At 33.9% G+C, this 13,504-nt stretch overlaps 2 protein-coding genes across 5 annotated transcripts; both read right to left on the bottom strand.

Moving 5' to 3' along the window:
• Positions 1–3,393: 3,393 nt before the first annotated feature.
• LOC121799206 lies at positions 3,394–10,149 on the bottom strand. Of its 2 annotated transcripts, XM_042198547.1 has the most exons (9): positions 7,171–7,363; positions 6,854–7,017; positions 6,032–6,256; positions 5,646–5,735; positions 5,390–5,485; positions 4,906–4,966; positions 4,069–4,260; positions 3,784–3,943; positions 3,394–3,671 (listed from the first exon to the last, which is right to left on the bottom strand). In XM_042198547.1, the coding sequence occupies exons 2-7, from the start codon at positions 6,857–6,859 to the stop codon at positions 4,226–4,228; spliced, it is 513 nt and encodes a 170-aa protein (XP_042054481.1). In that variant the 5' UTR covers positions 6,860–7,017; positions 7,171–7,363; the 3' UTR covers positions 3,394–3,671; positions 3,784–3,943; positions 4,069–4,225. The 2 variants fall into 2 exon arrangements, 1 of the variants encoding a protein (XP_042054481.1); XR_006050185.1 differs by lacking the exons at positions 3,394–3,671; positions 3,784–3,943; positions 4,069–4,260; ... (2 more) ...; positions 5,646–5,735; positions 6,032–6,256 and adding exons at positions 7,384–8,053; positions 8,136–8,225; positions 8,769–10,149 and having other exon boundaries at positions 6,362–7,017; positions 7,171–7,287.
• Positions 10,150–10,172: 23 nt separating this feature from the next.
• Positions 10,173–12,810, bottom strand: LOC121799205 (nodulin homeobox-like). 3 transcript variants are annotated; one of them, XR_006050184.1, is made up of 4 exons: positions 12,088–12,805; positions 11,743–11,943; positions 11,447–11,573; positions 10,173–11,366 (listed from the first exon to the last, which is right to left on the bottom strand). XR_006050184.1 is itself a non-coding variant. In XM_042198546.1 (4 exons), the coding sequence occupies exons 1-3, from the start codon at positions 12,349–12,351 to the stop codon at positions 11,553–11,555; spliced, it is 486 nt and encodes a 161-aa protein (XP_042054480.1). In that variant the 5' UTR covers positions 12,352–12,805; the 3' UTR covers positions 10,173–11,366; positions 11,510–11,552. The 3 variants fall into 3 exon arrangements, 2 of the variants coding, with proteins under 2 accessions (XP_042054480.1, XP_042054479.1); XM_042198546.1 differs by having other exon boundaries at positions 11,510–11,573; XM_042198545.1 differs by lacking the exon at positions 11,447–11,573 and having other exon boundaries at positions 12,088–12,810.
• Positions 12,811–13,504: the final 694 nt, after the last annotated feature.

The raw sequence follows: 13,504 nt of genomic DNA, 5'->3' as shown, positions 1-13,504 counted from the left end.
TTATACATACGTGGTACCTACTTCGCACACTCACTACAGACAATTTATAAGACAATTTATACTACGCATAAAATTCACGATTTATACTACGCACTAAATGGACTGCACATACAACCCACACTCACTACGTACACAAAATACACAATTTAAATATACTATACAATAAATGCACACACTATATACATGATATATACATTACACATACTACAAATACTAATACAAAATACACTACTTGTACACTATACAACAAATGCACAATTCAAATACACAATTTCACACATGGTACACACTACAAAAATTAAACACGATATAAATAAAATACACAAACACAATATAAATATAGCACACACACATACAACTCAACGACACACTGAAAAAAATGAATAAAACAAACATAATACACATTGCGCACCCTCAGCACATCACACATATACGCACACTTTACACACATACATATTAAATAAAAATTACACAATGTACACAAAATACATATACAAAACACTAACATTACAAAAACACTACACTCAGTACGCGACACATACTACAAACAAAACAGTAAACATACTATAAATAAAATATACAAACATACCTAAAACGCATGTACAAAAATAATACTTACATACATTGCAAACGCTACGCTACATATACTAAAACAAAATACTCTATTTATATACTACACATCAAATATATACATAAAATTCACAATTTAAACATACGTGGCACCTACTACACACACTCACTATATAAATACATACACACATTGTGCACACACTACCGATACTATTACAAAATAAACTATTTATACACTCTGCAACAAATGCCTAAAACAAAATACTCTATTTATATACTAGACAACAAATATATACAAAAAATTCACAATTTATACATACGTGGCACCTACTACACACACTCACCGCAGACTATTTCTACTACGCATAAAATTCACAATTTATACTACGCACTAAATGGACAGCACATACAACCCACACTCAATACGTACACAAAATACACAATTTAAATATACTATACAATAAATGCACACACTACATACATGATATATACATTACACATACTACATATATTAACTACTTTATAAATAAAATACACAAACACAGTATAAAAAAACACACTTCATACACATTGCGCACTATTTACACACTATACATACCACAAATATTAAACACACTATAAATAAAATACACTACACATGTACCGTAAACATACATGCATACATTGCACACACTACGGGTAGTAGCACAAAATACTCAATTTATACACTATACAACAAATATACACATAAAATACATAATTTATACATGCATGGCACATATTACAAATATTAAACACAATATAAATAAAAAACAAACACAATATATATAAAATAAACAAACATTAAATGGACTGCACATACTACACATTATATAATAAATACACACTAGTACACAATTCACAAAATAAACATACTAAACACCACTATACAAAAATAAAAACATTACACTATAGACAAAATACACACTGTCCATACAAAATATGCAATACACACACTACACTACACAAGATACATGCACACACATTAAACACATAAATATAAAACAAACAATACACTGTACACGAAAAACTAAATACAAATATTATAAAACATACTATACATACTCTGACACATACAACGAGTAATATTACACATACTATAAAAAAATACACAAAACACATACATAACATAAATACATACACACATTGTGCACACACTACCGATACTATTACAAAATAAACTATTTATACACTCTGCAACAAATGCCTAAAACAAAATACTCTATTTATATACTACACATCAAATATATACATAAAATTCACAATTTATACATACGTGGTACCTACTTCGCACACTCACTACAGACAATTTATAAGACAATTTCTACTACGCATAAAATTCACAATTTATACTACGCACTAAATGGACTGCACATACAACCCACACTCACTACGTACACAAAATACACAATTTAAATATACTATACAATAAATGCACACACTACATACATGATATATACATTACACATACTACAAATATTAACTACTTTATAAATAAAATACACAAACACCATATAAATAAAACACACTTCATACACATTGCGCACTATTTACACACTATACATACCACAAATATTAAACACACTATAAATAAATAAACTACATACATGGTATATACATTACACATACTATAAATATTAACTACTTTATAAATAAAATACACAATCACAATATAAATAAAACTCACTTCATACACATTGCGCACTATTTACACACTATTACCACAAATATTAAACACACTATAAATAAAACAAAATACTCTATTTATATACTACACATCAAATATATACATAAAATTCACAATTTATACATACGTGGTACCTACTTCGCACACTCACTACAGACAATTTATAAGACAATTTCTACTACGCATAAAATTCACAATTTATACTACGCACTAAATGGACTGCACATACAACCCACACTCACTACGTACACAAAATACACAATTTAAATATACTATACAATAAATGCACACACTACATACATGATATATACATTACACATACTACAAATATTAACCACTTTATAAATAAAATACACAAACACCATATAAATAAAACACACTTCATACACATTGCGCACTATTTACACACTATACATACCACAAATATTAAACACACTATAAATAAATAAACTACATACATGGTAAATACATTACACATACTATAAATATTAACTACTTTATAAATAAAATACACAATCACAATATAAATAAAACTCACTTCATAAATAAAATTACACATACTATAAATATTAACTACTTATACACTATACAACAAATGCACAATTAAAATACACAATTTCACACATGGTACACACTACAAACATTAAACACGATATAAATAAAATACACAAACACAATATAAATAAAACACACACACACACTATACATATAATGCACATGTTGCTCACTATACAAAAAACACGCACTATGCAACACACATTCTATACACACCATACCCACACAAGACATTATAGTGTGCACATATAAACAAAATACATGCACTACAAACATACATACACAATACATATATTGTACATAGTACTTACACTATACACAAAATACATACCCGTACATTATACACAAAAAAACATACCTAAACAAAGTACAAAAAAAATAACACCCTTTATGCGCCCAGTACAAACAAAATATACCCCAACTGTACACCATATACACAATATACATGCATTACACACAAAGTATACTTACACTATACAAAATACTCATAGTGCCCACACAATAAACACACTGCACTTCACACACTATACACAAAATACATAAAATGTATACACTGCCGTCACTACACAAATACACACACTTTACACATACAGAAAATACAGACACTATAAACACACTTCATGATGAATGACAGAAAAGTTGAAGCATCTGCGACATCCCAGAAAGTTAAAAGATGAGAAATTGGAGAAAGATGAAAAACCTTGACTTGCTTCAGTATGCTGTCGAGGGAGATTAACGGCACTAGCCTTGCATCTTCAGCAGAAGTGGAAGGACTCCGAATAGGTGCAGCGCCACTTTCTAAATTTAACATCTCTGCGTCGTTTTTCATTTGTTGTAAAATCTGATTCGAGTAAACAGTGTTTGCAGAATTTCAGTATTTGAGAAGTGAGGTAACCAAGAAAAAGAGATCCAGCGCGCTATAATACAGACCTTTGACTTCTTCTCTGGTTTACCTGATCAATTCCACGTATCTTCAGAACTACTGATGACAACTTTGACTTCTTCTCTGGTTTTATATTTACTTTGAACCCTTAAATTCGGTCCCTAACCAGCATATTCCTTGAACTAGAATCGTAACGAACTAGAGATCTTCCAACGCTCAACTGGAGAAACCTTACATCACGAAAGACATTTTCACTTTTACACTCGATGCTTATCATATTATAAGATTTCATGTTTCACTCAAGTAGAAAAATTTGTCTATTCAACTAGTAGATCGACACATGACAGGGAGGCACCTTAATTGATTGTAGCTCCGGTGATCGAGTAAGCAGGGACATTATATAGAAAATCCTAACACGAGAGACAAGCATCGTATCCATCACTCTTCTAGGCTCCATTTTACGAATGAAAGAAAAAACAGCATCTCTTATTTCAGCTAGGATTTCATGCTCTCTAGAAGCACCTGCCGTAATGACTGCAGCCAGTACCTGCACATAGGAAACCAAGCAGTTATCAGGAAGCTATATTCCATGAAAGATGATAGAATTTAAATTTTTAACAATCGAGTTTTTCTCAGCTGAGACACATACATAACAAATGCATAAGGATGCAAATGCATACAAAACAAAACTTATTGATTAACCTAGGCGATAGATCCAAATGTATCGAACACCCTCAAACCATAGAAGGAAAAGGTAAATCTTAACAAATACTTCAGAGCTATGTCATTAACACATGCTCTGGAACCAAGCTAATTTTCTTAATCTTCTCAGATGCCAGAATGTTTCTTAAGGCAACTTATTTTGCAGACTGAACTTGATGAGCAGATGCAATCATGTCATTCTTCAGCACAGTGAATTTCAGCTTTCTTATCATCATGATACCAAAAACTATATGTTGCCGACTGTATTCATAAGAGGAGGTAGAAGGTGCTAAAACTAAGGCGAGCGTAGAAAAATGCAAGCAAGGAACCGAAGGGTGTCCTCAAGGAGATCCAATCCCCACAAAAAATTATAGAATGATCAAATTTATAAAATGATGAGAGAGCTAAAATTTGAATGACCGAAAAATTTAAAGCATCTGGGACGACATCTGCTAAGCGCTTTATATTAAGTTCCAGTCTAGTAACTTGCCTCGGAGGGAGCATATACCTGTCTTGAATCTATTCCAAGCTTTTACCAGCAATGCAAGAACCTACACAAAACAAATGCCCATGATAATGATAGCACCAAGGAAAAATGAAAATTTTGATAACTAATATGTATAGAAGGCAAAATCTTCTCAAAGTGCAGATATTGCAATGCTTATTGTACAGTAAATACTACAAACATTTGTTATAGACCCAATTGCGACTAGGCATTACTAATAAGTAGTTAAAAATCACAAGAAAAAGTTGGAAATGTGTCGTATTTGGATTTTCTCGATGTGTTAAATTTCTGCAGTACATTTAAGATTATTTCAGTTCATTTCAGAGTACAAAACTTTGATTTTCAATGTAATTGTAACAATAGATCTAAAGGGTCTGGGAAATCTTTTTTATTATAAATGCAATGAACATATATCTCTCTCTGAGTTATGACAGAAACTGCATGATACTTTGATTTTAGAAACCAATACCTCGAGTCCAACAGACTTTGCCATATTTTGAGTTGTTGTGTTGCTGGCCACCTCATCCAGGTATGATACACTTTCAGTTTCACAGTGTTGCAAAAGCTGCAGCGGAAAAAATCACACTTTAAAGAATTTAGGGCCTGTTCACACAACCACACCAAGCACAAGTACAAGCACATAAAATTTTAAGGTGTGCTAACTTTACCAACAGTTTTAAGATTTAAACACATATCAACTTATCTTAATTGGAAAGTGCACTCACAATAGATAAAGCTTTAGATTTTAGGCGGGAGATAGCAGCCATGTATGAGGAAATATTCTCTGAGCCCGATAACTTTAAGTTCATGACGGCCTGAACCAGAATCAGAACGCCTCCATTACCCGGTGTGAAAGGAAACCAAAAGTGCACTACTTCTGAATTAAAACAAATAATAAAGAAACAAAGGGGGGAAAGGAAAACGAGAAAGTAATCAGGAATGAAGAAAGAATTCAGAAGTGTGAGATTTTATTTAACCGGTAGGATAAAGTTATATGTGCTATTAATAGAACTTGTAATATGCTAAGTCATAAAAGCATAGGAAAACCAAAAGGATCAAGATAAAGTGTAAACAGAGACCAAAAAATTATAAGACAGTTACATCCAATCACCTCTACGAGAGTTTCTGTTCTCAAAGTTGTAACACCAATCCCAATGTTAATGTAATCCATAAAGCGCACAATGAGAGAAAGTAGCATAGTCAAACGTGATAATTTACTTGCTGAGGTTGATCTAGAAGACCGTGGTAAACCCGATGAGGCAAATTGTATTGACAGCGAAGCACCACTGAGTGACTGCATTGTGGGTCCGATCAGAGAAAATGATGGGCCTGCAATCTGAAACCAAAATGACCGCGTCGATGATCAGCATTGGCACTATGGCAGCCAACATCAGGTTAAGTATAAGCTGCTAAAATACTGTTAAGATCCCTCTCTATAAATGCTGCAAAGTGTAGGATATGATGGCAGTATTGTGGCCACTCAATAAGACGGTCCACAAACTGTTCCAATGCCTTACTCCCAAATGAAAACATCATAATGTCATAAATCCAAGGTCAGACTGTAATTCACAATAATAACATTCACTGATAACCTAGGAAGGAACAAACTTCCGGATCTGCAGGCTTCCACAAAGCATCTAAAACAGCTCGTAAAGCAATACCCAACGTAAGGTGAGTCACGCGTTGATGCTTAATGACTGATCTGAAGTAGAAGCATTCACAAAGGATAAACATTATAGGCAAGCTGAAAATTTTACAACAGGGTAACATTACAATTAACATAGTTAGGTTGAAGAGTATTTTATGACATTATTTATCTGGGATCATGTTCACTCAGTAAACCAATAATTTGATTTATCAATCATAAACATCAAACGGACAAGTAAAGATAAAAAAACTCAAACACAGTAGACTAAGTATAAAACTACCTAACTGGCATATAAGAGATGTTAGGTCAAAATAAATTGTTGAGGAACTTGACCAAACAGATCACTTCAAAAAGAATATGCTGAATTATCTCAGTAGCCTCAAGTGCAACAGGAAGTGCAACAGGATTGGCACACAGCTCTGAAATCTAACCCAAAAAGAATTTCTTTCCTGCATACAGACAAGAAAAGGGTTACACGTTTAGTGCAACACGTAGAAGAATTCCAAGGAAATAAAAATAATAAATTGTTGTATGTATTCCACTTCCTACAACTAAACAAAAAATTATATCTAAATGTATGTATAAAGAAGAGAATAACTAACCACTCATCCTGGTATCGTGTTCTTCAGAATTAGACAAAGCTAGACCAACTTCAATTTTATCAGGTACAGACAAGTGTAGAGCATCAGACTGATTATGCAGAAGTTCTTCATTGATGGCTTCAGTATGAAATGACACACTTAATATCAAACTAAAGTTAGGTTTAATAAATAAAAGTTTGAATATTGAAGCAAATATTAGTTGCAGCTTTATACCCTTCAACTCGCTGGAATAAATAGAGAGGTGGTCAAAACTAAACTGGAGCAGTACTACTCAATGATACGGTCCAGAAACTCCTCTAATACCTTACTCTCGAAGAAAAACATGGGAATGTCTTAAATCCAAGGTTATACTAAAATTCAAAATAATAACATTAACCAATAACCTAGGAAGGAACAAACTCTTGAATTTGCAAGCTTCCCCAAAGCATCTAAAGCAGCTCTAGCAATACACATCATATGGTGAGTCAGAAGTTGATGCAGCAATACACAACATATGGTGAGTCACAAGTTGATGCAGCAATACACAGCATATGGTGAGTCACAAGTTGATGCAGCAATACACAGCATATGGTGAGTCACAAGTGATGATTATTGAATGATACTGAAGCAGCAGCATTCACAAAGGATAAACATTACAGGCAAGCTGAAAATTTTAGAACGGCGTAACATTACAACTCATAGTTAAGTTGAATAGTATATTACAACACTATTAATCTGTTCTTATGTTCACTCAGTAAACCAGAATTTGTTGTATCAATCATAATCATCAAACGGACAGGTAAAGAAAACAAACTCAAATATACAGAAATCGAAGTAGTCTAGATTCCATCTATTGTAGTTAAAGTATTTACTACATAGTGGCAACAAGCTGCAATTTCCATTCCTGCATTGCAAAAATATTAAAATCATGAGAAAGATCAGTCACCAAAGATCAGTCACCCTGCTACAGTAGTGGCAACACTAACCTCATATAAAGTATCTTTACTTGACACTAATTGAGTGCTCAACCAGTTTCCAAGGCCCACGATTTCTTTTTTAGAAGCAAGTCCTGCAAACTGAATGCCAAAGTAAAAAGGAAATGTGTGTAGTAAGTAACTGGGAAAGAGCCTATAAAAACATTTAACAGATATATTAAGAAGCCAAGACTTGACAATCAATGGGGTTTACATATCAAAGAAACACTTATATAGCACATATTTGTATAGGGCATATGAGACAAAGAAAAATAGGATGCTATCTATGTATGTATGAATTAATTATGCTGCAAGGTAGCAAAAAGTGGATTAGAAAAAGTAGAAAAACGTCAGGCACAATATAACAAACAAAAATATAATATATGTAACAGATCAATTATAAAGCTGCAAAATGCAGAAAAGAATGAATTAAATAAGTAGGAAAAATAGAGGCGCAACAACCCAGAAACAGAAGATCACAAAGCAAGCTCAAAAATCAATAAATAGACTTTTGCCTTCAGTTTTCCACCATTTCCCCCTCATCTTTTAAGTTAAGAACTCAGTCGCCCACTACCACCCTCGACCTTCAGATCGACTAAGTACTTTCTAGTCTATTTATGCACTAGGAACTATCACAGAAATCACCTTAGTTCCACGAGAGATAACATTTGCAAGAACGAATCTAAATGGTTAGAGAGGCCTTCAAATCGACTAAGAGTAACATGAGAATATGCTGAATTATCTCAATAGCCTCAAACGCAACAGGATTGGTACACAGCAGCTCTGTAATCTGACTCAAACAGAAAGTCTTTCCTGAATACACAGCCAAGAAAAGGGTTACAGGTTTAGTGCAACAAGTAGAAGAATTCCAAGGAGATAAAAATAATAAACTGTTGTATGTATTCCACTTCCTACAACTAAACAAAAAATTATGTCTAAATGTATGTACAAAGAAGAGAATAACTAACCACACATCCTGGTATCATGATGATATCGTGTTCTTCAGAATTAGACAAAGCAAGTCCAACCCCAATTTTATCAGGTACCAACAAGTGTAGAGCATCATAAAGATTTGGCAATAGTTCTTCATTGATGGCTTTAGTATGAAATGACACATTAAATATCGAACTAAAGTTAGGTTTATTAAATAAATGTTTGAATATTGAAGCAAATATTGGTTGCAGCTTTATACCCTTCAACTCGCTGGAATAAATAGTGAGGTGGTCAAAATTGAACTGGAGCAGTAGTACACTACCCTCCATTTCATCCATTTTGTAATAACAAGTTAAACAATTACCCACACACATCAATTACTTCCCAAACATAAGTCTTGCTCGCCCTCAAGCAAGTTAGATAAATAAGCACATTCACAGGACATTTGATAATCCTCTACTTCAAGTTACGTCAAATCGCATGAATCATTTAGAGAAATTAGGTTGAGCCCGAATTCACGCGCGAGTAAGACTTTAGAACAAGAATTGTACACGAACTAATTCCCTAAGAACTAGGCATCCAATGCTTCAATGTAAGTTCGATTTATGTCTTGGGAGTCTCAAACCATCGTCGCTAATTCATAAAGAGAAGTTCTTCCAGCTATTCTTTATTTTAAGCACATAAGATCTTTCTCCCAAAATCAAGCAAAATTCACCGCTCACAAGTCAATATGATGCATAAATCAAAAGGTCTTTTTCATTTGGATGTAACGGGGCTTTTGGTAAAGGTGTGATCATATTTGGATAAGTAGCTTATCACCATTCTTAAAATACTAGCACATCCCTCACAACATCCTTCACAACATCCTTCCCATCTCACTGAATGCGTACAAAATTCTGACAGCTCAACACCCCAAACTTGAGAATTTTCTACCATCTAAACCAAGTCATCTTATTCTTTTGAGCATAATTCTATTTTTTGCTCGATGTTCTTTTTTCTAGCCTTGGCTTTTTTAACTCATGAAAGGCTGCCTTTTTATTTTATTTTTTTTTACTTGCCTTGGCTTTTTTTTACACATGAAAGGCTGCCTTTTTATTTATTTTTTTCTAGCCTTGGCTTTTTTTTACACATGAAAGGCTGCCTTTTTATTTTTTATTTTTTCAAGCCTTGGCTTTTTTTTACACATTAAAGGCAGCCTTTTTATTTTACTTTTGTTTGAAGAGACAACTTTTTTCATTTGTATCTCAATATAAATGAATACAACCTAATGAATGTTCCAGGACTTCCAACTTTTCCTTACCACCATAAATACCCTCCCAAGAAAGTGCTAGCACTTTAATTTTAGTGACTAGGGTAGAAAATATAGGCCAACAAACGGATATAATAAGTAGGCTAATATAGTGACTTCAAAATTTTCAACAAAGAAATTAGGCTTTTGGGGCTCAAACCGGCTCACTAGTGGTTTATGTAGGGTTAGGCATGTGATAATTTGGATATGAGGCTTTTAGTCCTATTGCCTAAATCATTTTTATGCACCAATATCAACAAGATTGCAACTCATAAAGCTCTCATTCAGTTGATCGACCCTATGGCTTTTTCAATTAATTTTTCAAAACCGGAATAGTTCTCTCTCCTTAGCTCAAGAAATCGGGCACCAAAGAACACTATTGTCACTGTATTTGAAGCACGGGAAACCTAGTTCTCCAGAAGTTAGTAAGCAACAACAAGTTTACGGACCAACCCTCGAGAGAAACGAACTCTACACTAATAACCCAAAAAAAGTGGTGAAAGTAGTGACAATCAATGGAGAGAAAATCTTGCTTGCACACACAAATAGCAAGTGGTGAAACACTGTTCGTGGAAGCTTTTCGTTCTCACTACAAAGTAGCATAGTACTAGGGCAAATTTTGGATATTTATGAAGCTAATATCCTTTGTTTATCAACTGGTGATGTGTATGAAATCATTAAAAACTAGGGAGATGCACATATTAGAGAGCCGTGACAGACAACCTCTCGAAAATTTACTCTTAATCATAACTTGTCAATTAACATTTAAATTCTCTATAAAATTCAACATATCAGGCATGAATGAGAAAAAATAGCAGCTAGACACTCATGTATAAGTAGGAAACATCTCAAGTTGAGTATATACGGGTTTGAATAACACCCGAAAAAGATGAGAAGTAGAGTTACCAGAATCCTCAAAGACCAGGACTACAAAGATGAGAAGTAGAGCTACTCCTTTTTTCATCAGGGCCGAGTCCAACACAGGAAGCTAGTTGCTCTGCAGTCCACCCCTTCCCAAGCTCCTGCAAGAAGAAACAAACTTCATTAAAATCTTATCAAGAAGACAATGGATATGGTTATGATAAAAACAGATGCACTTAACATTTTATGGAAAAGGATGACTGATTTCCATAGGTTAAGCTAGGTTAAGCCAGAGAGGTTTTACATGGACTAAATGATCTTCCGATGCAGAACGAACGATTCGGGACTCAAATTGACTTATAAATAACCTACAAAGAAGATTGTCAAACTTAGATAGCCTTAAAAATGCATTAAGTACAGAATGCATGCATGCATATAATGATAAATGTGGTGAGTGAAGCAGGTTTATTAAAGAAATGTCAATGCGTTCAGGTAGTAAAAATTCTAATCAAATGACAGGGTAAAATCTAGAAAAACCTGGTTGTTAACAATGCATTCCCGGAACAACTTTTGCTGACACAGGGGCTGTAGAAATTGAAGAGAAGAATCACACTGCTGCCAGAGATGATTCAAGGTCTCTTCAGTAGTAGGGTATGCACTTCTAGATGAATCGTTGGTCTGCAGATACTTGACATCTACACAAACAGCAGCAAATGCTGCCTCTTTGAATATATACACCTGCCACAAACTCCACTTACTCAACCACAACATAATTTGATAACACTTTGAAATAACAACAATCAAGAAGATGAAGTGGGAAGATTTATAACATTAAACTAGTAATTTAATGTTCTCAGTTTTCACCAAATCCTGGATTGCTACCTTGTAATACGCAGTCAATGCTTGAGCAACCTCTTGGTAATGTGGAGAAACAATGACTGTCAACAATTGTAGACTGCAAGCTACGAGAGCCGCATGAAGAAGAACCATGTCATTGGGAATGGTGTGAGATTCCTGGATACGAAGAAGTAAGTACATATCTACAAACAACAGATAAAAGACCAGGTCAATCAGTTGTTCTGATATCTTCATATCTTCAAGCAATATCTGAAGAAAACATATGATGATATATGAATTAAGGGGCATACTGAGGATGTATACGCATATAACCACATCATAACACACGTAAAAAATATGTTGCCAGATGTTGAGAATGAGCTAGGATCAATGTGAAGATAAGCAGCTGTGAATCAAAGTTATTAAAGGTTAAAGGTTAAAGGGCTCTGGAGAGGTGGAACTAAAAAACCTATAAAGCATTAAGTAGCTCATATCATACAAATGATGGGTGAGTTTATGATCTTAGAAAGTTGTGGTTTATGCAAAAACATTAGCAACTTCTGTTACAGAAAACTAGAGGAAATTATGCAGAAAGGTTGTCAGGATAACTACAAAAAAACTTGTTAAAATACTTGTAAACCTGACTGCAAATCTCATAAGATTGAGAATGAAAAACGAGAAGCAACCAAAAGCAACATAAAGCAAAAAAAAGGAAAGCGGAAACAAACATAATGTTACATGATGCAGTGGAAAAAAACCACAGAGAATAAAGTCGCTAGTAAAACAACCAAGTCAAAATAAAGATTTTCTTTCCATCCGTTTATGTTCGTTGTCTTGCATCAATCAGCACACAAATCCAATTATAAGTGTAATATAGGACTTTTGAAAATTAACAAAAAAATAGAGCAATGCCATCTGCTTGATATGATGATAGATAACACAGTATCACTTCCGATAACCTGTTCAATTTTGCCCACCCGAGAGGCAAGATCACACATAGAATGTAAGAGAAGAATTCCACATAGAGGCCAGTCAACCTGCAATAATCATGTGCATTCTGACGTGTAAATAGCAATAACAATATCTGTAACACAAATAACAACTTTAGCAACAACCCTATTAATTTCTATGAGTACATCCCAGATACAACAAGCCAAGAAATTGCAGATTTCACCTCTGCCGAAAATCCCAACAAACTACAGTTATAGTGTATATAGATAGATAGATAGATAGATAGATATACTCCTACTCCCAATCAGTTTCACTATCACACAATTGTTTCACCACCAAAACCGAGAGAGAAATAGAGAGTCAGTGGTCTAGCTTTCACAATGGTTGAGCCCAAATTATATGATAAATGCTCAAAGGGATAACACCAATCTACAAATAAGCAAGCAATATCAACCCAAGAATGTTTGGACATCACAACAAGTTTATTAGCTTCACAAATCAAGAAGAAAAC

This window comes from Salvia splendens, chromosome 4 (assembly GCF_004379255.2).
Source record: "Salvia splendens isolate huo1 chromosome 4, SspV2, whole genome shotgun sequence".
In the NCBI taxonomy this organism is placed as follows: domain Eukaryota; kingdom Viridiplantae; phylum Streptophyta; class Magnoliopsida; order Lamiales; family Lamiaceae; genus Salvia; species Salvia splendens.
This window is presented reverse-complemented; position numbering and strand designations above follow the sequence as displayed.